The 26,633-nt window shown below is 52.7% G+C and overlaps 1 protein-coding gene across 3 annotated transcripts in view; it reads left to right on the top strand.

The window, feature by feature from the left end:
* The window catches only part of GRIK3 (glutamate ionotropic receptor kainate type subunit 3), a 232,522-nt gene that overhangs the window by 165,975 nt on the left and 39,914 nt on the right, over positions 1 to 26,633 (top strand). For 2 of the 3 annotated variants that reach the window (XM_067725529.1, XM_067725528.1), the window contains exons 6-9: positions 8,916 to 9,089; positions 9,937 to 10,080; positions 15,580 to 15,687; positions 18,983 to 19,096. In XM_067725529.1, coding sequence (XP_067581630.1) covers positions 8,916 to 9,089; positions 9,937 to 10,080; positions 15,580 to 15,687; positions 18,983 to 19,096 — 540 coding nt within the window. Of the gene's footprint in view, positions 1 to 8,915; positions 9,090 to 9,936; positions 10,081 to 15,579; positions 15,688 to 18,982; positions 19,097 to 21,430; positions 21,826 to 26,633 lie in introns of those variants that run through there. The other variant, XM_067725530.1, reaches the window with a different exon arrangement.

Below are 26,633 nucleotides of genomic sequence, written 5' to 3'. Positions count from 1 at the left end.
CATTACTTCCCAGTTCAGTGGCAGGAGAGCAGGCCTCGGAGGCATAGATACGGTTGAGAGTCCCTTTGGCACCAGGGACTGTGCACGTGGGCAGATTGCTTAGCTTCCCTGGGCCTCAGTTTCCTTGCCTCTAAAATGGGAATCATTTGTGACGCCTCTGGACTTCAGATCCTTCATTCGGCCTCTTTTGGTTTCAAGGAGCAGAGCTCACTCAAGTAACTTCAAGTCACTAGAGACTCAAGAATGAACCACCAGGCCACAAGAGCAGATGTGGAGAGTGGTTCTGGATCCAGAGCAACCGTGGACATCACGAGAATTATGGTTCCAACCCTCTGCCCTGAGACTCAGCCAGCCTCTTCCGTTTCCCTCTCTCTGCCCATTGCTCCCTCCCCCTGCTCTCGGCCTCAGCTCCGTCCTCGCAGTCTCTGTTCCCTGGAAACTTCAGCTCATCACAGCTGCCCTGGGATCATCACACCCCAGCTGACCATCCGTTCTGCCTCTGCTGCTTCTCACCACCGCTTTCTCTGAGTGTTACCCGCCTTCCCCAGGTCAAATTTCGGACTGACCAAGCACCGGCCATTGCTTCTCAACAGGGCACTATATAGGCATTTGAGGCTGGACATTAATCCTTCCGGAATGTCCTGCCCACTGTAGAATGTTTAGCATCCCTGTCCCTGCTCACTAATTTCCAGGCTTGGTGACAAATAAATAAATGCGATCCGCACATTTTCAAATGTCCCCAGGATAGGGGCTGAGTCATCAGCCAGACTGTAGCAACCCCCCCTTGGGAGGTGACCACTCCTTGTGGTCAAGGTCACCACTGCCAGACCTGGTCAGCCGAGGTCTGGCAGTGGGGGGCAGAGTACAAAGGGCTCACAGAATCTAAGTCATGGCCCCCAAGCAGAAGGGCTGGGGCATTGGGAGAGCCCTTCAGAAGCGGCAGGAGCAAAATCCACAGATCTCATTCACCCACCCCGAGTATTGACCCCCCGTCCACTGTGTCCACACAGGGCCTGTGGTTAAGTCCTCTTTGTGCTTTGCTTCCGGTCTTAGCTCCGGACAGTCAATTAAAAGCATCTCTGCCTGGCTCGTGCCCTCATTCCAAGGCCAGAGGGAGTGTCCCCTCAGGGAGCTCTTAGCCCTGAGGCCCGACCTGACCTTCTAGACAAGACTCTGGAGAAGGCACCACCCCAGTACGCCAGTGGCTCTCCACATTAATGCCAGTGCCAGCGTGAGGTCAGGGTTGGACTTCTTGGAAGGAGGGGCAGGGCAGTATCCTTGCACCCTGGGGCAGTATCCTAGCCCAAGAGAGTGTCTGCTTTCCCTACTTTTTTATGGGGTTTGTTTTTGTTTTTGTTTTTTTTGGCCACACTGCGCAGCATGTGGAATCTCAGTTGCCAACCAGGGATCGAACCTGTAGCCCTTGCAGTGGAAGTACAGAGTCTTAACCACTGAACCACCAGGGAGGTCCCTGCTTTCCTCACTTTTACATTTCCTTAATTCAGTCATTCATGTACTCACTTATCCAGCAGGCATATACATATGCTCTCAAGGTCCCAGGTACCAAGCTAGGCACTTGGGTGAGACGGGGTGTCTAGAGCTGGATCCAACACAAAGCTCACCAGCTGGTAGCTTCCTCTGTGCACATGAGGATCAAGGACGGTGCCCAGTTTACCTCTATATCTCCAGTGCCCAAATAGCACCTGGAATACAGTAGGTGCTCATTAATGCCTGAATGAATGAATGAATGAATATAATACAAAGTAGAAAGTAATCAGTGAAATTAACATCCTCATCATAGCAACAGTGACGTCCACCGACTCTGGCGCCAGTCCGCCTGAGTTAGAATCGAGATTCTTCCGCTTCCTTGGGCAAGTTACTTCACGTCACTTTGCCTCATTCCCCATCTGTAAAATGGCCACAAGAACAGTACCATCTCATAGGACTCTTATGCTGAGCATTAAGCGAGTATGTTGGCATCAGTAAAGCACTAAGGAAAGTGTTACTTAGTACTATGTAAGAGTTAAATTGATTAATTAAATAATTCCTGCTTATATATTTTATGCGCTCAGTATACCCCATCTCATCCAAAATTCTGAACAACTCTCCAAGGGGAGGATGACTTTCCCAATTTTACAGAAAAGTAGAAACTGAGGCTCAGAGAGGTCACTCAGTAAAAAAAGGAGCAGAGCAAGGATTTTGACGAGCCGGGACCTGTCCAGCTCCAAAGCCCTCTGCTGAAGCTTGTGCCGAGAGCCGCACGCAGTGTTGCCTGGCTTCCTCTGTCTGGCTCCGGCTCGGATTCCACAGGCTGTGATGGTCCAGGCATCACGTGATTGACACTAATGCGGGGAACAGAGCCTCCACAAATCTCAGCGGCACCCACACTTCACAGGTTCCAAAGCCCTTTCTCCACATCACTGATTTTCCTCTTCACAGGGCAGTCTGTGCTCCCCATTAACTGATGGGGAAACCTGGGACCGGAGAGGTTGAGTGAACTACCTGGAGTCTCCCAGCAGATCAGTGATAAAAGCCTTGGCTCCTGGCTTCTGTTCCAGCCCACTGCCCTTCCTCCCCATGCCTCTCTGAGGGTCAGGAAGAGCCGATCCTTCCAGAGAGGCACAGTCCCTGCAATACAAATAGTTCATGCAGTGGAATATGTGTGTGTGTTGGGGGATTGGGCTGCAGCGGGTACCAGGGTATCTCCCAGCAGCTCCCCATATGCCAGGGCATCAGCTATGTCGCCTGGGTCCCCGTGTCCTGCTTCCGGCTCCAGCTCCAGTTTCCTCCTTCCAGCCCCGTTGGCTTGAGAGTCTACCTCATGATTGTGCCCCTCTGTGCCCATTGGTCAATCGTGGCTGTATGTGGGAGGGCAGTGGCATTTGGCATTTATCTCCTTCCCTTTAGGAGACCCACGTCACCAATTCTTTGTGTCTAAAAAATTCTCCAAACTTGCTTCTCCCATGCAGAAGACATTTTAATTACCCCAGCTGCCGTTATCTGTTCCAGCCAGCTTTGAGCCATTCCCAGATAACCCCGCGTTAATCAGCCCCAGCTGAGCCCCTGGTACATGTCATGTGTAGGTAAAAGCCTGGAGGTGAAAAGAGAATTATAATAAATTAATAGATAAGCAATCACAATTAATGCCGCTTCTCGGCAATAACAGTTATATCATGGGAAAGATATTTTCATCTGTCATTCCTTAAGGCGCTGTTTTCCGAGCTGCAGCTTCCACCCAGTCAGACCCATGGGGTGCTAATGAATTAGTCTATTATGTTATGCTGAATGTTTCTAAAAGGTCCCTCGTTGATACTGAATTCAATGTGTCAACATTTGGCATGGAGAACAGCAACTTTTTGCCAAGCAGCAAGGTTGTGCACAGTTCACTGTGTACAGCACATGGGGTCTCAGCCCAGGGCAGTTTGGACAAAAAATTGGAGCCGGACAAAGAGGCCTCTTTTCCAGCTCCACATTGTCACTGCCCTCATGTCACAGGGATGGTGGTACTCAGTGCCACAAGCCCTACAACACTTTGCAGCTAAGTACAGGCTCAGGGTGACAGGGATGAAGGTGACTCTGGCAGTGACACCCCATCGTGCCCCCTCCCAGGCTGTGATTGGCCACAGCCACTGTGTGAGTGTCAGCCAACTCAGTGCTGCATCTGGAAACCGGAAGGGCTGATGTCGCCAGCACCCGAGTCCCCACCAAAGCCAGAGATGCTGCCCTTCTCACTAAATCCGGCTGGCGTTTAGTCCTCAGGGAAGTGAGCTGAGTCACGGAGGCTCTAGGCAGGCTCATGTTGGGCATCTTTCAGGCCTTAGGTATCAGGTCAACACTGAATTGGAGAAGAGGCTGAGCCCCGTGCAGAGGTAGAGGGAGGAGGGCGCCCCCTGGAGGCAGAGCTCAGCTTCTCTTCTGTGGCCCCAGCAGTTCAGCTCTGGCCCCAAACTTGCATTCACCGCCCTACACAGCAAAATCCCTCCATCTCCCCAGACCCACCTCCTTCAAAGGCAGTTTAGGGAAGCTCTCTTGTCTCTAAAGCAGTACCCTTGAGGGGCTCATCCTCCACCTCAGGCAATTTGCCAAACCACTTCTAACTTGTAGCCCCATAGAAATCTCCTCCTGAGAGGAGGATGTAAAACACTGGCCTCTCCATTCCAGGCTCTTCCCAGTGCTGTTTAGGTACCCTAGAGAGCTACGCAGCTGGCTGACCCTTCTTTCCACTTTGGGTGATGGGAGCCCAGGGGCTCCTAGGGGACACAGATGCAGACATGGACAGTTGTTATCAGTGGGGTGAAAGCAAAGAGGTCCCAAGATAAGAGCAGAAGCGCCCTTGACCCACCCTATTGTGTGATAGTAGTAGAGTAGTAGTCAAGGGAGGCTTCCCAAAACAGGTGACAAGCTGACTCTCAGAGTGAGCCCACCCCAGGAGGATGGAGAAGACAGGCATTCCAGCCCAGGGATAGAGCACGCACAGAGACACTGGCCTAGAGAAGCTGCATGATGGGGGCAGGGGCCAGCGAGGAATGCGGAAGGGAGACAAAAGCAGTGTGGTGTTCCTGGGGCAAATATGAGAGGGGGGTGGGAAGAAAAGTGAGGCCAGAGGGGTGGAGAGCCTTGCAAGGTATACTAAGGAATTTGTGCTTTTTCTGAAAAGGCAAGAAGGAGCCGTTGAAATATGCCAAGCAGGGGAGTGACGGGGTTGGGTTTATTCTTCAGAAAGACCCCTCTGAATGCTGTGTGGTGGGTGACTGAGATATCCAGAGGTGGGAACCAAGGGCTGGTCATAGGACAGAGGGAGGGCTTGGGAGCTGGTGGCCTGGGTTTGACGCCATTGCTCCCCAGCTGTGTAACCTTGAGCAAAAGACCTAACCTCTCTGTGACTCAGTTCCTTCCTCTAAAATGGGTGATAATAACACCCTCCTTGTAAGGTGAAAATGGGAATGAAGCGAGTTAATACACCTAAGGCACATAGAAACTGTTCTGAGGTTTATAGGTGCTCAGTAAGTGTTAGCTCCTTGCAATTGTTTTTGTCTTTTGCCAAGAGAGGTAAGTCAGGAGGATGCAACTCATGTCTGCTACTCTCTTCCAATAACCCAGTCATGTCCCTGGGGGCTGAGTCCATAGCTGTCACAACCTGCTGCCAGAGAAGGCAGAACATGAATGTTTGTCAGCACTTCCGTGGTGTCTACCATGCACCAGACACGTTCTAAGTACATCTATTAACCCGTTTCTTCCTCGTGACAACCCTATATGGCAGGTACTATTATCATTCCCATTTTTCAGATGAGGCAACTGAGGAAAGGAGAGTAGATGGCCTGGCCTGATGGTCTGTGCTCATAACCATCACCTGGGTCTGCCCAGTGAGCTGTTCTCAGGGAGGAGCTGTGGGAAGAGAGGCCTCCTTCCAATGTGTTTCCCCCCTCTCCCTCTGATTGAACAGGTCTCCCCGTCTAAGCCCAGACCCCTCTCTGTGTGTTTCCCAGTTAGGAGTAATAGCTTAGATTAGCGGCTTCTCAAAACACAGATTGAGGCCCCACCCCACATTCTCTGTGGCCCATACTTTCCAAAAAATGCTCCAAAAACAATTCTGGTGCATATCTTGTGCCTGACAACCACTGGGGACATAAAGCACGGGGATTTTTAAATAGGACAGACACGGTGTACTAGTAAACGTGTACAACCAGCTGTCCAAAAAGGGGGAAAACCCAGATATATAGTGCTTGCCAGTTTTCATGGTGTAAATACTCCCACCATGGCCAATATCAAGCTACCAATGAATATCACTGAGCGCAGAGTCAAGAAGTGCTGACATTTAGCTCTTACAAGCCACTGAGATGGACCTGGGAACGGTTTCTGCGCTGCCTTCCTGAGCTCTATGACCTTAGGCAAGTCACCTCACCTCTCTGGCCCTGTTTCCTCCTCTCTTAAAAGGGAATACTATTAAATACCTGCTTTATAGGGAATTGTGAAGATCAGATGATACCCTCCATTGCGTGGGGCTGAGCACACTGCCCACCCTCCACTCCCCACTGAGATTGGGGCCACAGAGACACCCTCTGGTCAATTCCATGGAGACTCCGCCATCTACTCCCGCCCAGCCCCTCCCCCATCCCAAATCCTGGCTTTGAATCAGGGCCCTATTTGTTTGGGCAAGGCTGAGACTAGACTTTCTTGCTTGGGCTCAAATCTGCTTCCAGCCTCTCCCCTAATCCCTAAACCCTTAAAGAGGAAACCAACACAGTGTATTCCAGACGGAGGCCAGCTGGAGTTACAGGAGGAACAGCAGGAGATCAGCACGAATTAGGAACATCTCAGAGACCAGAGGAAGCCAGCACGGTGTGAAAGAGCTGCTCTGTGGGCTCCAGGTTTTATCCCTCATTATCTTTCCATGAGCCATGATTGATTTAACTGAAGCTGGGACTGTGATGGGGCCAGATGTTACTCCTGACATCTGCAGCCATGGAGAGACAAGTACACTGTCCCCGGCCACTCTGTCCCAGCATGGGAGGGAGTGACTGAGTTGAGGGACCCGGGAAAGAGGACGGGCAGTGGGGGGCAGAATGGAAGGCAGCTGGATGAGAGGGGAATGTACATAAGAATAGACAATGGATGAAGAGGAGCTCAGACCTGAAGACTCACTTTCCCCACTAGTGGGATGAGGCCCATCTAGATTGCCAACATTACACGTTTCAAAAAGTAACCTAAGTGTCCATCAACAGATGCATGGATAAAGAAGATGTGGCACATATATACAATGGAATATTACTCAGCCATAAAAAGAAACGAAATTGAGTTATTTGTAGTGAGGTGGATGGACCTAGAGTCTGTCATACAGAGTGAAGTAAGTCAGAAAGAGAACAACAAATACCGTATGCTAACACATATATATGGAATCTAAGAAAGGAAAAAAAAAAGGTCATGAAGTGCCTAGGGGTAAGATGGGAATAAAGATGCAGACCTACTAGAGAAGGGACTTGAGGATATGGGGAGGGGGAAGGGTAAGCTGGGACAAAGTGAGAGAGTGGCATGGACATATATACACTACCAAACGTAAAATAGATAGCTAGTGGGAAGCAGCCATATAGCACAGGGAGGTCAGCTCGGTGGTTTGTGACCACCTAGAGGGGTGAGATAGGGAGGGTGGAAGGGAGGGAGACGCAAGAGGGAGGAGATATGGGAACATATGTATATGTATAACTGATTCACTTTGTTATAAAGCAGAAATTAACACACCATTGTAAAGTAATTATACTCCAATAAAGATGTTTAAAAAAATTTTTTTAAACACACAATTACCATATGACCCAGCAATAGTAATAAAGACCTATGTTCATCAAAAAAAAAAAAATAACACGACTCTTATGCAAATATAGAATGAACACGTGTGAAAGGTATTCAAGTCATGAACAAAGGAACCAGTAGGATGACAACGCTGGCTCAAAGAGCATTTGAAGGATTGAGTATTTATAGGTATTTGGTGTAGGGGGAGCATAAGATAAGATGGCTAAGTTAGACAGAAAAATGGATTAATATTCTACAGGACAATAAAACCACCACCTTGGGGACTATCTTTTCTATGGGCAAAAATCTACGTATTAGCTCAGAATCTGGGCCTTTAACCAGTAGCCGACAGTGAAGTCAAACCCGGGTGCATTCTCCCAGAGAACTGCACAATCCCGGGAGGGCCTGTAAGCGATGCTTCTATGTGACATTGAAAGGACGCGCTGCTCTCCGTCTGCCTTATCTCCAAGTTTGGGTAATTTTTCTTAAGACGACAGAGCTCTGCTCCGCTCCTCACACCAGCCCCCACCTCGTGCCAGCTCTTCTCAGCCTAGCACCTGGCCCCTCCCTCTTCAGCCAACCCCCCTCTTTCCCTTTGCCCCCTGCCCTCCCCAGCTCACCATGCCCCAGAGCTAAAGCTGGCAGGAGGGGCTGAAGCTGGGCTGCCCCCATGCATTAAGGCCTGTCTTCCTGGCTTTTAGGCCATTGCGCCAGACGGGACATGACCTGGCCCACAGACAGACAGACTGACTGCTCCTAGGAGGCAGGGGGTGAGGGGGCCCGGCTGATGATGTGGGGCAAGGGTAGAGAAGAGGACAGCTATACTCCTTCAGTCTCAGGCAGAAGAGACTATTTTAATTTAATTCTTTTATTCAAGTGTAGTTGATTGACAGTGTTGTATAAGGTGTGCAGCAAAGTGATTCAGTTATGCATGTATAGCTAGATATCTATTCTTTTTCAGATTCTTTTCCATTGTAGGTTATTACAAGATGTTGAATACAGTTCCCTGTGCTATACAGTAGGTCCTTGTTGTTTATCTGTTTTATATACAGTAGTGTGTATCTGTTAATCCCAAACTCCTAATTTATCCCTCCCTCACCTTTCCCTTTGGTAACCCTAAGTTTGTTTTCAGAAGAGACTGTTTTAAAATACCCTCTCTGGGGGGATAAAATCCTCCCTTCACCCTCCCTCTGGGTAACTTGGAGATGCCCAGACGCAATGCCCTTTGTCTTCCCAAAGCGGACGTCCCCCAACAGAGGATGACGGTCATGACCATTATCAAGCTCCTTTGCTGTTCCAGGCTGGGCATTTGATGTCTACTGCTTCACTGGGGCCTAAAGAGGAGGCATGATCCCCATTTTGTAGATGAAGAAACAGGCTGAGCAGTGTGTCTGAGGTCCAGCAGAGTAAGTGGGGTCAGCCACCAGGCAGGCTGGCTGGACTCCTCCACGCTCAAGTTGACTCCAAGCGCGGTGCTCCCATGGGTGCTCCATCCTCACTGCTGAGCCTCACCTCCACAGGGCTCTGCAGGGAGCTGCGGCTGCTCTGGGGCCCCAGTAGGGAGTGTGGGAGGTGAGGCTGGAACTCACAGCCAGGCCACACCTTTGTTTACTGAAACTCTCTCTGTCAAGGATCTTTATGCATTAGACCTGGAGCCCTACCGCTACTCAGGGGTGAACCTGACGGGATTCCGGATCCTCAACGTGGACAACCCCCATGTCTCGGCCATCGTGGAGAAGTGGTCCATGGAGCGGCTGCAGGCGGCTCCCCGGGCAGAGTCTGGCCTGTTGGATGGAGTGATGATGGTACTGCGGCCGGGAGGGCCAGACCTGGGGGCTCCCCTCCCTCTCTCCTTCCCATCATTCCTTCTTCTGCCCCTCTGTTCCTCCCTCCCTCTTTCCATTCCTTTTCCTTCCTTCCTCCCTTCTTTCCTTCCTTCCTCCCTTCTTTCCTTCCTTCCTCCTTTCTTTCCTTCCTTCCTCCCTTCTTTCCTTCCTTCCTCCCTTCTTTCCTTCCTTCCTTCCTCCCTTCTTTCCTTCCTTCCTCCCTTCCTTCCTTCCTTCCTTCCTCCCTCCCTCCCTCCCTCCCTCCCTCCTCCCTCTCCTCCTCCCTTCCTTCTCTCCTTCTTCCCTGTTTCTTTTTTCCCTCCCACTACTTTCCTTCTTAAGACCTGCCCTGTATCTGCCAGACCTTGGGCCAGGGGCCAGGGACACAAAGGAATCAGACAGAGTCCCACCCCAAGTGTGGGAGTGCAGGCATGGAAACAGATGGTTACAGAGAGTAGGAATAAGGACTAGTGGGTGCTGGGCACGGGGGACTTTCAGTTGTGGCTGGCAGGAGGCTGGGGAGGCCGGAAAACTGAAGGTGTGCATGGGGCAGGCGATAGCAGGGACAACGGCACGGGGTGGCGGGGCCTGGCAGAGAAGGTCTGAGCTGCGGAGGGAGGGAGTCCGGTGTCTGCAGAGCTGCAGAGGCAATTCGAGCTTGGCTTCTCACTCGGAGCAGGGACACGGTCACCTCCAGGGTCTCAGGGCCTTTCCCTCACCAGGACCCCCTTGCCTCTGGTCGGGGAGGAGAAGGGAGACAGGGCAGGGTGAGCTGGGGACTCTCGGGCCCGAGCTACTCTCAGGCAACCCTGGGCCTCCCCTCCAGACTGATGCAGCCTTACTGTACGACGCCGTCCACATCGTGTCCGTGTGCTACCAGCGGGCGCCCCAGATGACCGTGAACTCCCTGCAGTGCCATCGGCACAAGGCGTGGCGCTTTGGCGGCCGCTTCATGAACTTCATCAAGGAGGTGAGTGCCCCCCACTCACCAGGACGGCACCAGGGCCATCTCCTGGGGGCCGCAGAGCAGTCAAGGGCCCAGTTTGGGAGTCAGACAGCACTGATTTCCAATCCACGTGAACTTGGGCCAGTCGCCTCACATCTCTGAGCCTGTTTCCCAGGGTGAAGATGGGCTCAATAGGGACCAATCTAGAGGATGACTAAGGGGCTGAGTCTTTGGCATATAGTACGTGTTCAGTGGGCGGTCGGCGTTGTCATCAGGACAAAGAGTGGGCTTTAAATGACAACAGATGAGGGTCTTTGCCTCCAGCTGTGTGACCTCAGGCAATCTAGGGAAACTTGCTGAGCCTTGGCTGCCTCATGGGGATGCTGTGAAGACGAAATGAGGCACCATGTGGACAGTGCTTAGTCCCGAGGGCAGAGGAGGCCCATCGGCCAACTTCCCAGCCAGGGTCCCTGCTGGGACCCGGCTCTCCTGGCACCATGGCAACCATGAAGAAGTCCCATCCATGGAGCTGAGTCAAAGGAACCAGAGAGCAGAACCTGTCCTGCTGCTGAGAGGATGACCATGGAAATACACAGTGCCAAAGTTTAGTGTCAGACTCTCCATCACTGTTCTCCTTACGGATGGCAGAGTTTATTGTTCACATTTTACAGATGGGGCTGCTCAGGCCTGGGCTTGTACCTTGGCTCCATCACAACAAGCTGCGTGACTTTGGGTGAGATGATGAGCTCTTTGATCCTCAGTTTCCTCAACTGTAAAATGGGTATAGTAAGAGTTCCTGCCGCAAAGCATTGTTGAAAAAACAGGGTGAAAAACTATGTGCGAAGCATGTAGCCCAAGGCTAGGCAGAGTCAAGTCCCAGTAATGGTAGGTGAGGAAGGCTCAGGGGGCCGAGATCTAGGCAGGGTTACTCTGGGCCAGAGGGAGTGACCTGTCCAGGGCAACAACAAGTGCAGTTAGGGGAAGCCCTCTAGGAGGGCTCCGTATAGACCACCTCTTTGCAGCCATCACGATGGACCAGGAACGAAGCAGTCTGCTTTGAGAGTTCATTCATTTATTCACTACCTATTTGTGCAGGTCTGCTGGGTGGCCGGCACTGAGCCATGCGCTGGGGATCCAATGGGGCTAAAACAGACGGGCCCCTGCACGGACAGAGCTCACCGCCTAGGGAGACGTCCATCAAGTCATCCCATTAATGAACGTAATCCCATACGCAAAGGAAGGCCACACAGTGAGGGTAAATAGCAAAGAAACCCACCACTCAGCAGACAGAGCAGCTTGTCCGGAGGTCCCAGTTCACCATGACTGCTTGGGACGAGGCCAGTGACACCTCCTGTGTTTTAGAAAGACACTAAAAGGCATACGGCTTTAAAGTCTGATGCACTGCCTTTGGGCTTTTCTCTGCCTCTTACCAGCTGTGTGGCTTTAGATAAATTCCTGGACATTCCCGAGTGTTAGTTGCCTCACCTGGCAAACACCAGCTAGTAGTCATCATGAGGGAGCACTTATATCCTTGGCACCAGTCCCCTCAGCCCTAGAAGGGGCTCCAGTATCAGATGTTATGGTAGAAGAGGACAATGAGAGTCCCTTCTCATCCTACCCCTCAGAACTGCGGAGGAAGTCTGATTGTCCGATGCCCTGAGCGAGGCCTGGCTGGCCTGGGCAATCACCGGCTTGTTCTCTGGGAACTCGAAAGCCTGATTTCCAGCCCCGTGAGCCTCCCTCCTCGGCAGGCTCCAACCCAGTAGCTAGAGGTTGGCATGGGTTTCTCAGTGACGGAGCCCACAACCCTAGGACCCTTAGGAGCCAGACGTAAGTGTCTTTGAAGCTTAACTACTTTTTAGCTGTGTGGCCTTAGATAAGCTACTGAACCTCTCTGTGCTGCAGGTCCTCCCGTACAATGGAGATAATACCAGGTCTGTTGTAGGTGTAAGTGAGTTGTGGTGTGTGAAGCACTTAGGGCAGCGCCTGGCACAGAGCAAGTGCCAAGCTGATTGGCTGCTCTTACTATTATTTCTATCATCACGACTGTCGTCACTCTGGCTTCTTGCTCCCTGGTGGGTTTCCAGCTAAAGAGGATCTCCAGGCCCCAGAGCTTCAGGGACGTCCCCTACCCATTCACCCTTGCTCCCTGCAGCGCTCGAGGCTCAGGCCTGAAGCCCTAAAGGGAGCAGATGAGTCACTGTCGTGCCACAGAAAGGGTAGCCTCCTTCTCCACCACCCCCCAACCCGGCACCGGCACCGACCGGCCCACACTGGCATACCTGGCCCTCCTGTTTCCTGGCCCCGGCCCAGTGAACAGCCCTTACCACTCACTCTTCTTCACAGTCCTTTCACAAACAACTTTGTCTCCAGTCCATTTTAGGGAAGTGGAGACCGAGGCCCAGAGCAGCTGCGGGGCTCCCTCATGGCCCTACAGCTGGCCACCCCCGGGACCCAGGTACCCTGCCTGAGCCCAGTACACCGTCTTCCCTCAGACCATTCCCAAGTTGCCTGTCTCCCCATCTGCCTGCGTGACAGTAAATCATTTTAAAGACTTGGCATTTCCGAGAGGAGCTGGAAAATACCAGGCCGGAGTTCAGAGCGTGTGAAGCGTCTTTCATTTAGCAAGTCCTGCGTGGCAGCTGGAAGGGGCGGGAGGGCTGGGAAATGTCACGGGGAGGAGCTGCCAGCGGCTCCCTGCCCTGGCCCTGCCCCTGCCCGACTGCCCACAGACAGGCCACGCACCTGCTGACATTTAATTCCTCTGTAGCTGACAGGGAGGAAGGCTTCCCTCCAGTGCAGGTTTGAAGGCACCTGCTGTGATTTCCCTGGGGGCTGAGAGGTAGCCCAAGGGGGGAGGGGCCCCAGGCAGAGGAGGGGGAAGGCAGAGGGGCTGGGGAGTGAGCCTCAAGGAAGCTGAGCCTTCCTGTGAAGTCATATACAGTGGCCTTCACCGTCACCGATGCATTTTTTTAATTGAAGTAAAATAATGTATAACATTATGTAAGTTTCAGGTGTACAACGTTATAGTTCCACATCTGTATACATTACAAAGCGATCACTGCTGAAGGTCTAGTTACCATCCGTCACCATACAGTTGACCCCTCCGCCCCGTGTGCCCATGCCCCAACCCCCTTCCCCACTGGTAACCACCAATCTGCTCTCTGAGTCAGATGCATCTTTAAATCTCCGTCCCCAACCCCAATCTCCAGCTCCCTGGGCTTCATAAACTCTCCCCAGTCAACTTGGGCATGATGACCCCAGCTCTTCAGCTCCACTGAGCACAGTGAGAATCTGCCCGGCACCACTATTACTTGGGACCCACAGAGCTCAGTCCCTCTTCGAGCCTCAGTGGCCATGACTGTAAAATGGGGGCAATCATGACACCCACCTTGCAGGACTGTGATGTGAAGTGGATGAGCTCATGCAGGGAAGCTAATCACGGATGAGCCTTCTGTGATAGGGTTTTTCCTGAGGCCTCAGGCCATGGCCCAAGTGACCATCCCTCCCCCTCCAGCCAAGGGCCAGCCCTAATCCACGGAAGCCCTATGGAAGGAGGCTGACTAAGGAAAAATAATAGCCGGGGTTGTATATGCCAGGCACTGTGCTAAGCCCTTTATGCACTTTTGTTACCACCCGTGAAATAGGTCATTTTCCTCTTCCCGAAGCTCAGAGAGGTTGGATGCTTTGTGCAAAGCACTCCTTCCATCCCCTTTTGATTTCCAGAGTCCCAGAACCCTCCTAGGCGTGCCCCTCCGCCTGAGCTAATATAACACATGCCTGTCTACACGCTAATACACAAGACTTGACAGTGCCGGACAGCTGCCCGAGTGCTCGGCCGTACGCTGGCCTCTCACCGTTGTGGCCTCTCCCGTTGCGGAGCACAGGCGCCGGACGCGCAGGCTCAGCGGCTATGGCTCATGGGCCCAGCCGCTCCGCGGCATGTGGGATCTTCCCGGACCGGGGCACGAACCCGTGTCCCCTGCATCAGCAGGCGGACTCCCAACCACTGCGCCACCAGGGAAGCCCTCCCGTGGGTTTTAATGTGGAATCTATAGATAGGCCTCCAGGGATCTGGGAACCCGTGAACTTGTGGGTCGTATTGTGAGTGCAAGGGGAACCTTCAGCCATGGAGAGGCTCTGGAGCCCTCTCCAGGATCTGCAAAGTTCATGACCCCAGTGGGGTGAGGAACCCACGGGGCCCACACACCGAGGCTGCTGTGGAGGCTGCATGAGGCGAGCAGTGTGAAGCCCCTTGTATTGCTAACGCTACGGGCCTGCAGGCAAGGTGTATCTAGAAGGGGAGTCGGCAAGCTTTTTCTATAAAAAGGGTCAGGTAGTAAATATTTTGGACTTTGCAGACCAGTCTCTATTGCAACTGTTCAACTGCAAAGTTGCAGCTCAAAAGCCGTCAAAGACAATAGGTAAACCCTACGGGCGTGACTGTGATCTCATAAACTGTTTACAGAAACAGGCAATGGGGCTTCCCTCGTGCCGCAGTGGTTGAGAGTCCGCCTGCGGATGCAGGGGACACGGGTTCGTGCCCCGGTCCGGGAAGATCCCACATGCCGCGGAGCGGCTGGGCCCGTGAGCCATGGCCACTGAGCCTGCACGTCCGGAGCCTGTGCTCCGCAACGGGAGAGGCCACAACAGTGAGAGGCCCGCGTACTGAAAAAAAAAGAACAGGCAACGGGCCGATTTGGGCTTTGACCCATAGTTTGCCAACCCCTCCTTTAGAAGATGGAGCCCTTCTTAGTTTGGTTCCTGTTCCTTCTCTGAACCTCTGCCTGCCTCTCTCTGTGTTAATGATGCTAAAGGCAAGAAAAAGTAGCAAAAGTACCATTTATTCAGGTCTTAGGTTGTACCAGGCACTGTTCTCCATTTTTCAAGGGACTTAACTCATTTCGCCCTCATAGCATTTTGGTAAGATGGGTAATATTATTAGTTCCATTTTACAGGTGAGGAAACTGAGGCAGCGAGGTGAAATGAAATCCCAGGTCCAACTGGGGTTGGACCCTGTATTCTGACCCCAGTTCTTAACCAGGGCATGGGTGGAGCAGAGGCAGGGGTGGGAGACCTTCTCTGTCACCCCCGGCTCTCTGGGGGCTACTCCCAAGTGTTTGGTCCTACAGCCAGAGCTGGCCTGGCCCCTTGGCTTTCTGCCCCTCGGCAGGTCTCGCCTGCCGCGGCCTGCCTGCCTGCCTCCTTGCCCGTCTCTGGGGACCCAACGTGGACTCCCCCTTCTCGTGGCTTCAAGGCGGGGGCTCATCTGAGCGCATCTATGATCGGTGTTGTACATGAGAAGGTGCGAGTGTAAAGCTGGCTGAAGAGCATAATAGAATTTATGGAAATTGCTGGCTCGTACCACAGCCCTAGCAATGATGGAGGTGATTATTAATTAATCATGGTCTTGGGGGAACAGTATCAGTGCAAGGAGTAATTAAAATGAAGCATTGTACAGTTGTACCGAATGATGATTTATGAGCCCGAGGAATTGCTGCTCTGCCCTCTCCCCTCCGGCAGGCTCAATGGGAAGGATTAACGGGAAGGATTGTTTTCAACAAAACCAGTGGCTTACGGATGGATTTCGATCTGGACATCATCAGCCTGAAGGAAGATGGCCTAGAGAAGGTGTGTGGGCTCAGGAGTGGGAGGGCAGGCCAACAAGCAGAGACTCTTTAAATCCCCTAAACAGACCCCAGGCAGAGACCCAGAGCGAGGGGGCAAGACCCAGTCCATCTGCCCCCTTGGGACTCAACATGACCCAGTGTGGCCAGTGCCTTGGCCCATCAGAGAACATGAAGGCCTTCTCAGACTGGAGGGGTGCAGAACCCAGTGGCCTGTCCATGGCAGATACCCAAACCATCACCCTGTGAGCAAGGGCCATCAGAGATGCTTACCCTGGAAAGGAGATGAGAGGCTCAAGGGGCAGACAGACTAAGTCCCTGCAGGGCTGTCATGGGGCAGAGGGACAGACGTGTCCTTAGGTAAGAGAAACTTTCTAATGACCAGGGGATGCCTTCATGGGGAGTAATGAGCTCACTGTCACTGGAGACATTTAAGCAAAGATTGAACAAAGCGATTGCTTGTCTGGGGGACTGGAGGTGATTCTTACTCTTGGAGAGAGGTTGAAGCAGGTGGATTCTGAACTCCCCACTGTACGCTTCTCAGGCCTCTGTGATTCCGGGGAATTTCAATGCAGAAAGCAAGCCCACGGGGCTGGGCCTCCCATCTGGTTGCCATAGAAATGTTTGTAATGGGGCCGATTCTGATCCCTGGGAACCTTCAGCATATTCTGACAAAGTCAGGTTGCTGACCTGAGAAGGGAATTTCACATTAGCCCCTGATTCTCAGCATCCCCTGGGACCTCGGAGCTAGGGGCTCAGCCACACCCTCTCCCACAGCAGGCTGGTCTCTGGGAGCCACCAGGGCACCTCTCCAACCCTGGGAGAGGGGGGTGTCTAAAATGCAAAGAGGCCAGAAGTGAAGTGGCCACCCCGATCCTTCAGGAACCCTTGATTCCTCTGCTCTCCTCCTCTGCCCTCTCTGGTCCGGGCCTCTTCCCTGGATTATTTTAACACCCCAACCTGGCTTCCCACCTCCACTCCCGGGCCCTCCAGCCATCCTGAGTGTACACACAGATGAAGCTCTATCTTGCCCTGGGACTGAGCATGGCTCCCCAGTGCCAAAGCATTCAGTATCAGTCCCTCACCCGGCCTCGAAGGCTCTCCAGGAAACGCCCCGGTTGCCTCTCCAGGCCTAGTCTCCACTGCCCCACCCACAAACGTTCCCCATGGCCCAATCATACCCACTCCCTCCTGCACCTCCAGGCCTTTGCCCTTGCGAGCTCCCCAGTTGCACGAGTAGCCTGTTTCCTTGGTTCATTCCCACAGTCATGGACCTGGCGCTGCCTGTGTTGCACTTTGTGGCCGAGGTGACTTCATTCAATCCTGAGTTTCCCACGGACTCATGGGGCCACTGTGCTGGGGCCGGGTGGCCAGGGCAACCACTCTTCTGCAACTCTTTCAGCCACATACAGCATCAGTCCCCTAAGGGCAGGCGCTGTGCCCTCTGCTCCTAAGATGATCGCGGCCCGTTGGTCCAACCCTATTCAAACTATAGCTTATCAAGCACTCTGCCAGCTCCAATTTAAACTCCTGCAGTGCTAGGGAGCCCCCTTCCTCCTCTGGCAGGACTACTGCAATAGTTGTCACTCAGTCTGTCTCAGTCTCTGTCTCAGCTCTCCATCTCTGGGGATAGCCTAAAATTCTAAGGATGGCAGTTAGATGGCAGGTATGCCACCACCTCCCACTCCTGCGCCTGTGGCAGGCATCAGTAGTTGCCCATCAGAGCACTCTTGCCATCTGAGCCTACCCGCAGCTCCCGCCAGCCCTCCAGCAACGACACAAATCGACCACAGCTACTACTCGAGAAAAACTCTTTACTATACCTAGACACAGGTGAGCAGATTGAGGGCAGAGAGCCTCTGAAGCCTGGGTCCTCCTCAGTCTTAACTGTTCTCGCAATCCCACGGCACCTGGTGTCCAGCAGGTCCTGCAGTTGGAGCTCAGTAGATGCTTGCTGGGGTGAGAGCTCCTGCTGGTCACTTGGCCGCCAGCCAGCTGTCTGTTGAGCGCCTCCTGCACCCAGGCCCACCGCTGGGGTCCCTCATGCTGGGCTGGGCTCTGAGCTCAGCCCCCTTGAGAGAAGAGCCTCTTTGACGCTGTCTGCTTGTCTGCTCTCCTCTTGGCTCTGGGGGCGGGGTCTGCATAGACAGAGATGCTGCCCGGAGAGGGTGCTGAGCCCCCAAACACAGCTGCTCTGCCTCTCATCACTTCTGTTTGCTAAGCCGGGTCATAACTGATCCAGCCAGCTCCAGCCGGTGGCTTTGGGGGGATTAAGGCAGAATGACGCAAGCATAATTACATGTCTCTCTGCTATGCATAGCTCTCTTAATGGGATGTTTGCATTCGGCCTCCCTGTTTAATTGATTAAGTTTCCTGAGTACCCCACCCCAACTGGGACAAGGACAGAATGGGCAGGCCAGAACCTTCCTTGAGAGAGAGGAACTGCGATGGACACAGAGCTGGGCAGAGTTGGGTCCCAGAGGATCTTCAATAGGCCCAGGGCTTTAGAACGATTTGTAAACTTGATTTTCCCTTGCTTCCCTCCAGCCCCAGGCCTCGTATCCACAAGGGCACCATGGGGACAGAGGTTATGCCACCTCGGCCAGAGTGTCTGCCACCATTAGGTGTAAAACCACAAAGCAAACTGCCTTCTAAGCGAGTGGCATCCAGTGCCCCCAGTGAGGGTTTTCTACTCTATTCTGCCCCCAAATAGCTGCAAAGACCAGCGTCCTGCTACGCCTGCCTTCGTGCACGTGACACATCTCGTTGTCCTTCCACAGATGCCTAGGAGACATCTCCCTCGCCCCAGGCCCTGTCCTGGACTTTGGAGGGCATCTGGCCCCAGAGCTGGCACACGCTGAGACCCAGTGAGCAGCTGGGTGCCCAGGTCTTCCCCAGGAGGCGGGAGGCCCCCCAGGCTCAGGGTGACTCTGTCCCAGGGCAGGACCTGGCCCTAACCCTAACTGACTTCCTCATGGCGTCTGCTCCATCCCAGGCTGGCTTCCGCTGTGCTCCCTGGGCCGCCTTTATGTTCGTTTTCTCCCTCTGCATTTTCCCTTCCAGCTGTGGCGGGTTTGCTAGCAAATGGGGAGGTGGCAGAATTCAGGAGACTGAACACCTTGGGGTCTTCCTCTGGGAAGGAGGGAGGCAGCAGGGTTGCCAGAAATGTTAGCTCGAAACACATTAGCAATGACGATACTCATGAAGGATGGGAAGGAGACGAGGAGGTTGCTGGCGTGGAGAAAGGATGGAGAGACCACGGACTCAGCCTCCTGTTCTCCATCTGTCTGTCCATCCAGGTTGGGGTGTGGAGTCCTGCCGAGGGGCTTAACATCACGGAGGTTGCCAGAGGCCGAGGTCCTAACGTCACCGACTCTCTGACGAACAGGTCCCTCATCGTCACCACTGTGCTGGTAAGAGCTGCAGCCCTGCAGGAGCGGCTGTGAGCTGGGGCGGGCTGGCCGTCGGGGTTGGAAAGACCTCTCCATCACCCCACCCAGCACAGGCCAGGCATCTCTTATGAGGCTGCTGGGAGGCTGGAAGATGGGGGAGGAAGGTGGAAACATTGAGGGTCCCTCAGAAAGCCCCCAGCGAGCAGATGGGAGACAGCAACGCTGCTCGTGGCCACAGGCCAGAGACCCCAGGAGGTGGCTGTGAGCAGCCTCTTCCCAAAGGCAGAGCAGGCCAGCCCTCCTGCCTGTCTGGGACCTGCTTGGCCAGCCCTGCTGCAGAGGCCTGTGTGTTTGCATCTCACTCTCACCCAGTCCCTGAGCCCCTGATGCCTGATAGGAACTGTGATGGGTAGAAGGAAGGAGGGGTGACCTGCCTTCTGCACCAGGACTTGGGGTCCACCTCTTCCACCCCAGTTCCCAGGAAAAAGGCCCTTCTCACTGGTCCCCCCAGCCCGGCAGGTGCTGGGAGCCCACACACGTGCCACCGCCCACAGTGTCCTGTCCCGAGTGCTCCTGGCCACGGCTATGACCTTTCTCCCTGCCACCCTCCCTCCACTGCCCAGGACTGAATAGTGCTTTCTTCTTCTGACCATTTCAACCCAAGGAATGGCTTTTGGGGTCTCCCAGGCTCTGTGAGCCTTGAAACTCAGGGCGAGCAGAAGGACACCCAGGCTGCTAGCCTCCTTTGGCCAGTGCTGTGCCCACTCCACGTGCACCAGCCCCACCTGGAAGGCCTCCAGGGTGTCCGGAGGCTCAGGACTCACCCTCTCAGAGACGTAGCACTGCTCTTGGGGTCCAAGCTGGGCCATGTAGTGGGGAGGCAGCCTGATCACAGCCCGGTGGATTCTGACCAAAGGCCCTTCGAGGACAATTTTGGCCCTGGTCAGCTTCTCCTTATAATGAAGCAAATATGATTGTCAGGACCATGTGCTGAGGTCACTCTGTACCAAAAAAGGGAGCTCAAGCTGGTTTGGCCAGGCCCTACTGGACGGTCCTATGCCCTCCCTCTAGGGCCAGGTATGTGCTCAGTGGCTGGGTGACGGACACCATGGAGGAAGAAGGGATGTAATAGCTAAATCCCACCCTCCCAAGAATCTAGTGAGCAGCAGACTCCAGGGGCACCGTCAGCTTCCAGGGAGCAATTGTAGCCTATGGCTGTCATCCCCAGTCTCCAGGCTTACGACTATTTAGAGGATCCACGTTAAAGCTGATGGAGACCTAGCAATTCTGAACATGCTGCTGATAGAGCCAGAAGGAGATGGCTGGGGAGACACCTCTCCACACCCACCTTTCGGGAGTGAGACCCTCACTGGCATCTTCCCCAAAACCAGACATCCTGCCTGCCTGATTGACATTTTGTTAACTAAAAAAATATAAATATCAAGCTATAAAACCAGTAAGTCAAAAGATCTCATCAGGAACAGGGGAAAAAATTGTAAAAACAAAAAATTTAGAGATGAAAAATAAAATAAGGCTGTAGTATATGACATGGAGGATATAGCCAATATCTTATAATAACTATAAAGGGAGTATAACCTTTAAAAATTGTGAATCACTATATTGTACACCTATAACATAATAAAAAATAAACGAAAAAGAATAAAGCAAAAAATAAAGATTAAAAAGACATGAAAAGAGCAAAGGGATTAGAAGGAAGTGTGATGAGCAATTAAAGGAATATTAATGTGGATAAAAATAGAAAAGATAAAAGGAAAGTTGAAAGAGAACAAAATAAAGGTGAAAAGGAAAATAATAAAGAGAAAAATGAAAATAAGGAATGAGATTAAAAGGAAAGCTACCAAGACAGACAAAAAAATAAAATAAATAATTAACAGCTCTGGCTAGAGAAGGCGAAGAATGTTAACCCAAAATGTCAGAAAGCAAAAGGAAGAAAGTGTGAGAAAGCTAAAATATGAAAGGGTAAAAATAAACTAATAAAAAGGCGGCCAAAGATTAAAAGCAGAGCTGCATACAATGCGAGATCCAAAGAAAACACTTTCCAGAAGACGAGATTGAAAAAAGGTAAAACGGAGGTGCTCAGAGAGATTAGGAGAGAGAATTAAATGAGTTGAGTTGACTCAGCCACAAAACAATACTCTAACGGTAAGAGGGGAGCTAAAGCTAATATACCGAAAGGGTGCAAAATACACACACCTTCAGTGACCACAGGGTTAAATTTTATTAAAGTGACAGCAGCCCGGTCTCAAGGGCGTAAGACCCTTCTGCAAAGCCACAGGGAATTTACCTACAGCTGCAGAGGTAGAATCGCGCAGCTATTCTGTGCTCTTCTCACAGTTTCTTGGGCAATACTGGTTGCTTCTTGCAAAGGTCCTGACCTGCTGCACTCAGTTGCTCACTGAGGGCCCCGCCCACATCGTCCAGCTGGCTCTCAGCACCCCAAGGAAGGAGAGAAGCCCCGTTGGCTGGCAGCCTGGATGCAGCTCCGTCGGTTCCCCTGCCCTTCATCCGGGCAAACGGGAGCCCAGGAGCTCTTGGCGACGTGCAAGTGTGACCAGGACACAAGGGCCAGACTGTGACGGTTAAGAGACTCAAACCTTTGGGTCTGAGTCCCGGCTTTACTGTTCACTAGCTGTACGACCCTGGAAAACTGCTTAGTCATTTGGTGTCTCTGTTCCCCATCTGCGAAAGAGAGGTGATAATAATTGTCCTTACTTCATGGAGTTGAGAGGATGAATGATTAATAACAATAAATGGCACGGAGTGTGTGCTGTCTAAGTAATGGCTGCTCTTGTTATTATTGATTATAAATCCAGTCCCCAGTAAGCTCGGGTTTTAAGTAAGCAGAATGAGAGTTCTCGAGAAAAACCTCTGCTTCCATCCACAACCAGGGCCCTGAACTTCACTGAAGATTGACCCCTGACCATGGTCACAGAGCTTATCTCTGTCAGGGTGCATTATAAACTCTGAGCTTGGACTTGAATGTCTTTAAGGCCTGGTGGGCATTCCCTGGCTCACCACAGACCCCACCATTCCATACTGCTTACTCCTGGCTGCTTCTTATACAGGCATTTCCTGACTGGTCCCTGCAAGCGCTAGGGTTTGTGACCTCCTGAGCCCCTCGTAGCTCTAATCTCCTGCTGATACATAAAGCTCTACATCCCAACCACCACCTCAGGGTCTGAGCCCTTGACCCTGACACTGTGATAGTCCCCTACCCCTGGGCTCCTTTGCCTTGACCTCTGACATGGCTGCTGACCCACTTGAAGCAGATGTCCCACCATCCTCACCCCATTATGCAGGGTCAGATACTCGCATGGTCTGGGAGTGACCCGTGATCCAGCTTCCTCCAGCCCCACTGTCCAGAGATCATGGATGGTTGGGTCTACTTCTTCCCTGAGAGAAGCCCAGTCTTTCCCGGAGGCAGAGTGGGGACAGAGGATGTGACACACAGCCTTTACATTGGTCCCCAAGAAACTCTGTGTCCAGCTGAAAATGTCCTCGGAGTCTCCTGAAAGTCTCAGCGTGGTCTGCATGTCCCAGAGCCCTGGAGGGGTTGGTCAGGGTACAGTGCTCTCAGCTTGGGCTTTTGGGGACAGCAGCACCAGTTGTGGGGAGTGTCCAGCCCGGCCCAGCCCAGACGCTCTGGCTGAAAACCCAACCCCAAGCTTGGCAGCCTGAAAGCAGGGCCAGCACCTCCCACGGAGAGCACTGGCCCCGCCTCTCTGGAAGTGTGTTGTCAGGGCAACAGTGCTTTGAGTGACAGGCAGGTACCGAGCCTGGGTGCAAGAACATCCCCCAGCTTTGCCCTGGAGAACAGGGCTGGACCTGAGACCCTGATGAGGGGGTCTCTCCTCCTCTTCTGGTCCCTGGGATCTGGATGTGGCAGAGAACACAGGGAGATATGGGGGCTGCCCCCAAAGCCCCCTCTCTCCTCCTCCATCCTGAATCCCGGGGTTAGGTGCTAAGGTCGCATTACCCTGGACAGACAGATGGACAGAGCCCGGACAGAGCCCTCTCTGACCCCTCAGAGCCACGGGCTCTTCCCCCTTCCTGAGGCGGAAGCAGCAGCAGCAGCAAGAGGCTGGAAGCCTGCCCTCCCCACCCTCTCCCTGCCAGGCCCCAGCTTCTGCTCAGGTTCGCTCTTCCGTGAGCTCGTGAAAAATTCATCTGCCCAAAGCTCTGCTCACACACCAAGAAAACACACTCAACTCGCTCTGGGGGGGGCCTGCTTTGGAAGGTTCAGGGTTCTTGGGGCTGCTGAAGTGAGCAGTGGTGTCGGCACGCGTGTGGGCACCTGTGCAGGTGTGGGATTGGCTACACACAGGTGTCTGGACAAGCACCGTCGGGTGTGTTTGTGCCATGTGCGCATTGTAACCCATTGAGGTGCAACTGCTAGGCAAGCCGGACCTGCACACCTGGCACAAGAGAGGAGAAGCTGGGGAGACCAGGATGTGGACTGGGAGAACCATCCCAGGCCAGGAACCACTCTAGGCTCCACCTGCTGGGAGGACTGGACTCCTAATGCTCTGTCCTGGTTCTAACTGGCAGAAGCCGAGGCCTGGGGGCCAGGGTCCTTGGCTTCCGTGTCTGAGCAGGTCAGACCATCCGAGAATGCGGTGTATTCGTGCCAGCGGCACTGTGTGCATACACAGCGCGTGCGTGTGCAGGTGTGTGTTGAGATGGCCTAAGCCAGAAGGGGCTTGGGAACAGAGCTCTTAGGTAGGTGACCCTTGGCTTTCCCCACCCCCCCCCCCAAGGCACCCTCTTCCAACTCCACAGGTCCTGTCACTCGGCTCTCACGCTGGTGAAACTAGACTGAGAAACTAGACTAAAAGCCCTAGCAATGAAAAGTAGGAAAAGGTTCTTTTTCTGGCCTCTTGTTTCCTGTGACTGGTTGCAGAGAAATATTACCCCCATTCCTACGGCTGTTCTCCCAGAGCAATAGGAGAGAGCGAAGTCATGAAATTGAGGGCACCTTCACTGAGCAATCGATTAGCAGCCGAGAGAGCTTGTGAACTGGCTGTCTGGACATTTCCAGTAATAAATTGTGAAATAGTCCATGAATAAGTAGTTGGCGGAGTTCAGAATTACCCCCTAGGAAATGTTGCAGGTCTAGAGACCCATTACTAAGGCGAGCACCGTTTTAATGCTCTGGGCTTTGGCTGTTAAATATGTATGCCATCCGCAAAGCACTTCCTGAAATTAATGGCATTTTCCAGCTGCTCCAAAGGCAGCGTATTTATATGAAGATGTATAGATTCTGGGGCTGGGGTGGCTTCGCAAATGAAGTGCTAATTTTAGAGGATAGGGCCTGGGAGGGTCTCGGAGAGAGGGTCAGGAAGTGAGCTATCTCAGGGACCTTTCCTGAAATAGCTTTCCGCTGCTAGCTATGATTTTTAACCTTTGGTGACATTGGGCATGGTCTCTAGGCTGGACAGGTCACTTCAATAACAGGTCACCCCGTGCCCAGAAAGATGATAATGATATTAATAATATAATGATAATGATATTGCAGTTTACATTTGCCAGGCACTAAGTGCTTTTCACAGACTGACCCGTCTTATCCTAACAACAATCCTGTAAGGTAGATCCTATTATTATCCCCATTTTACAGAAGGAGGTCGATTTTGCTTCGGAATCTCTATGTGGTTGGTGGTTCACCTGGCAAAGAAGGTACCTTCTCTTTAATTCTTTCCTTGAGCTAACATCAGGGCTACCAGGTGCCGTGGCACAGTTCGTTCACTGCTCAAGAGCATCTGACCTAACAGTTGAGATGGGATTGAAGCCTCACCCAGGCCCTCTCACCAGGCCCTGTGCCAAGGTTCAGGGCAGCACCATCCCAGAGATTAATTTGCACGAAGGCAGGGTCCACAGTAGCCTAAGTTCCCTTCCCTCCGTGTAGTCTCAGCCCCTTCCCCGGCACCTCCTCAACTCTTTTCTGCAAACTTGTGAGCTGCTTGGTTAGAGCTGGGGACGGGAGGCACTGAGATTTAGCACAGAGTCTAGCCAAAGGACCCAGCTTTTCACCCAATTAGACTGAGAGGTGGTTTGCTCAGAACCCCTTGGGGATTCAGACACTCCCTTGCCCTTTCTCTGCAACATCCCAAAGGACTGTTGAAAACCGAGAATGAATCAGGCATGGGATGGGATTTTGAGAAGCAGCGCTGCCGGGGAACCAGGGCCAGAGGATCTAGCCCGCCCTCCGCAGCAGGAGCCTGGCAAGAGGCTGCCGGTGGGTTTCTGTGCCTGAGAACCCCTGACGAGGGCCCTTCACTGCTCAGGGGCCCACAGTGTCAAGGGAATGGCCCCACCGCTTGAGAGAATGATGCGCCTCCAGATGAGGTGTGTGCTTTTCTTATGGGCGTGTGGGCGTGAGCTTCCCCCCACAGGCGGGGGGAAGGTCCCCCCCATCAGCTGAAGGCTCGAGGCATTCCTTCACGAGGGGGTACCAAGGTGGCTTGGGGGAAGGTTAAGGCCCAGAAAGAGACCAAGGAGCTACAGGCAGGAAGGACTGAGACTGAACTCCATCAGACTATAATTCAACTCTTGTGTGACCTTGGGCAACTTACTGACCTTCTCTGAGCCTCAGTTCTCTCATCTAATCAAATGGGGATAATGTCACCTATCTTTTTTTTTTAACATCTTTATTGGAGTATAATTGCTTTACAATGATGTGTTAGTTTCTGCTTTATAACAAAGTGAATCAGCAATACATATACATATATCCCCATATCTCCTCCCTCTTGCATCTCCCTCCCACCCTCCCTAACCCACCCCTCTAGGTGAACACAAAGCACCGAGCTGATCTCCCTGTGCTATATGGCTGCTTCCCACTAGCTATCTGTTTTACATTTGGTAGCATATATAAGTCCATGCCACTCTCTCACTTCGTCCCAGCTTACCCTTCCCCCTCCCCCCGTCCTCAAGTCCATTCTCTACGTCTGCATCTTTATTCCTGTCCTGCCCCTAGGTTCTTCAGAACCAGTTTTGTTGGGTTTTTTTTGATTCCATATATATGTGTTAGCATACAGTAATGTCACCTATCTTGAAAGCCTATGAGCCTTTTTCACTCCGAAAAAGAGTTTAAATCAATGCCTCGTGCATAGTAAGAACTCAGTAAATGATGAGTTTGCTGAGAGTTCAACCCGTCCACCTCCGTTCCTTACTCTGTGTATCTCATACTGGACGAGGTCAGTAGCTTCTTTCCAAGGTTTTCCTGCCTCTACTCCCAGTTATTCTTCGCAGTGTTGCCAGGGCTTTATTTCTAAATGAGAGATCAGACAGTCATGCCCTTTCAAAGCCCTTCACTGGCTCAAAGCCCTTCACTGGCTCCCTATCACATGGGAGGGAGGGAACCTAATGTGGGACAGCTGTCACCTATGCTCTGGACCCACAGGCCACCTTCTGAGGACCCCCTGCCCACTAGGGAGAGGCACCATGTGACTCAGGCCCTCTGGCACAGTGAGGGGGTTAAGAGCTCCTGCTCTGGGACCACACCGACTTGAGTCAAATCCTCTCTCTCTGGCAGCTCAGTGAC

Source organism: Pseudorca crassidens, chromosome 2 (assembly GCF_039906515.1).
Source record: "Pseudorca crassidens isolate mPseCra1 chromosome 2, mPseCra1.hap1, whole genome shotgun sequence".
Taxonomy (NCBI): Eukaryota; Metazoa; Chordata; class Mammalia; order Artiodactyla; family Delphinidae; genus Pseudorca; species Pseudorca crassidens.
Note: the sequence above shows the minus strand (reverse complement) of the source record. Positions and strands in the feature narration are given on the sequence as shown.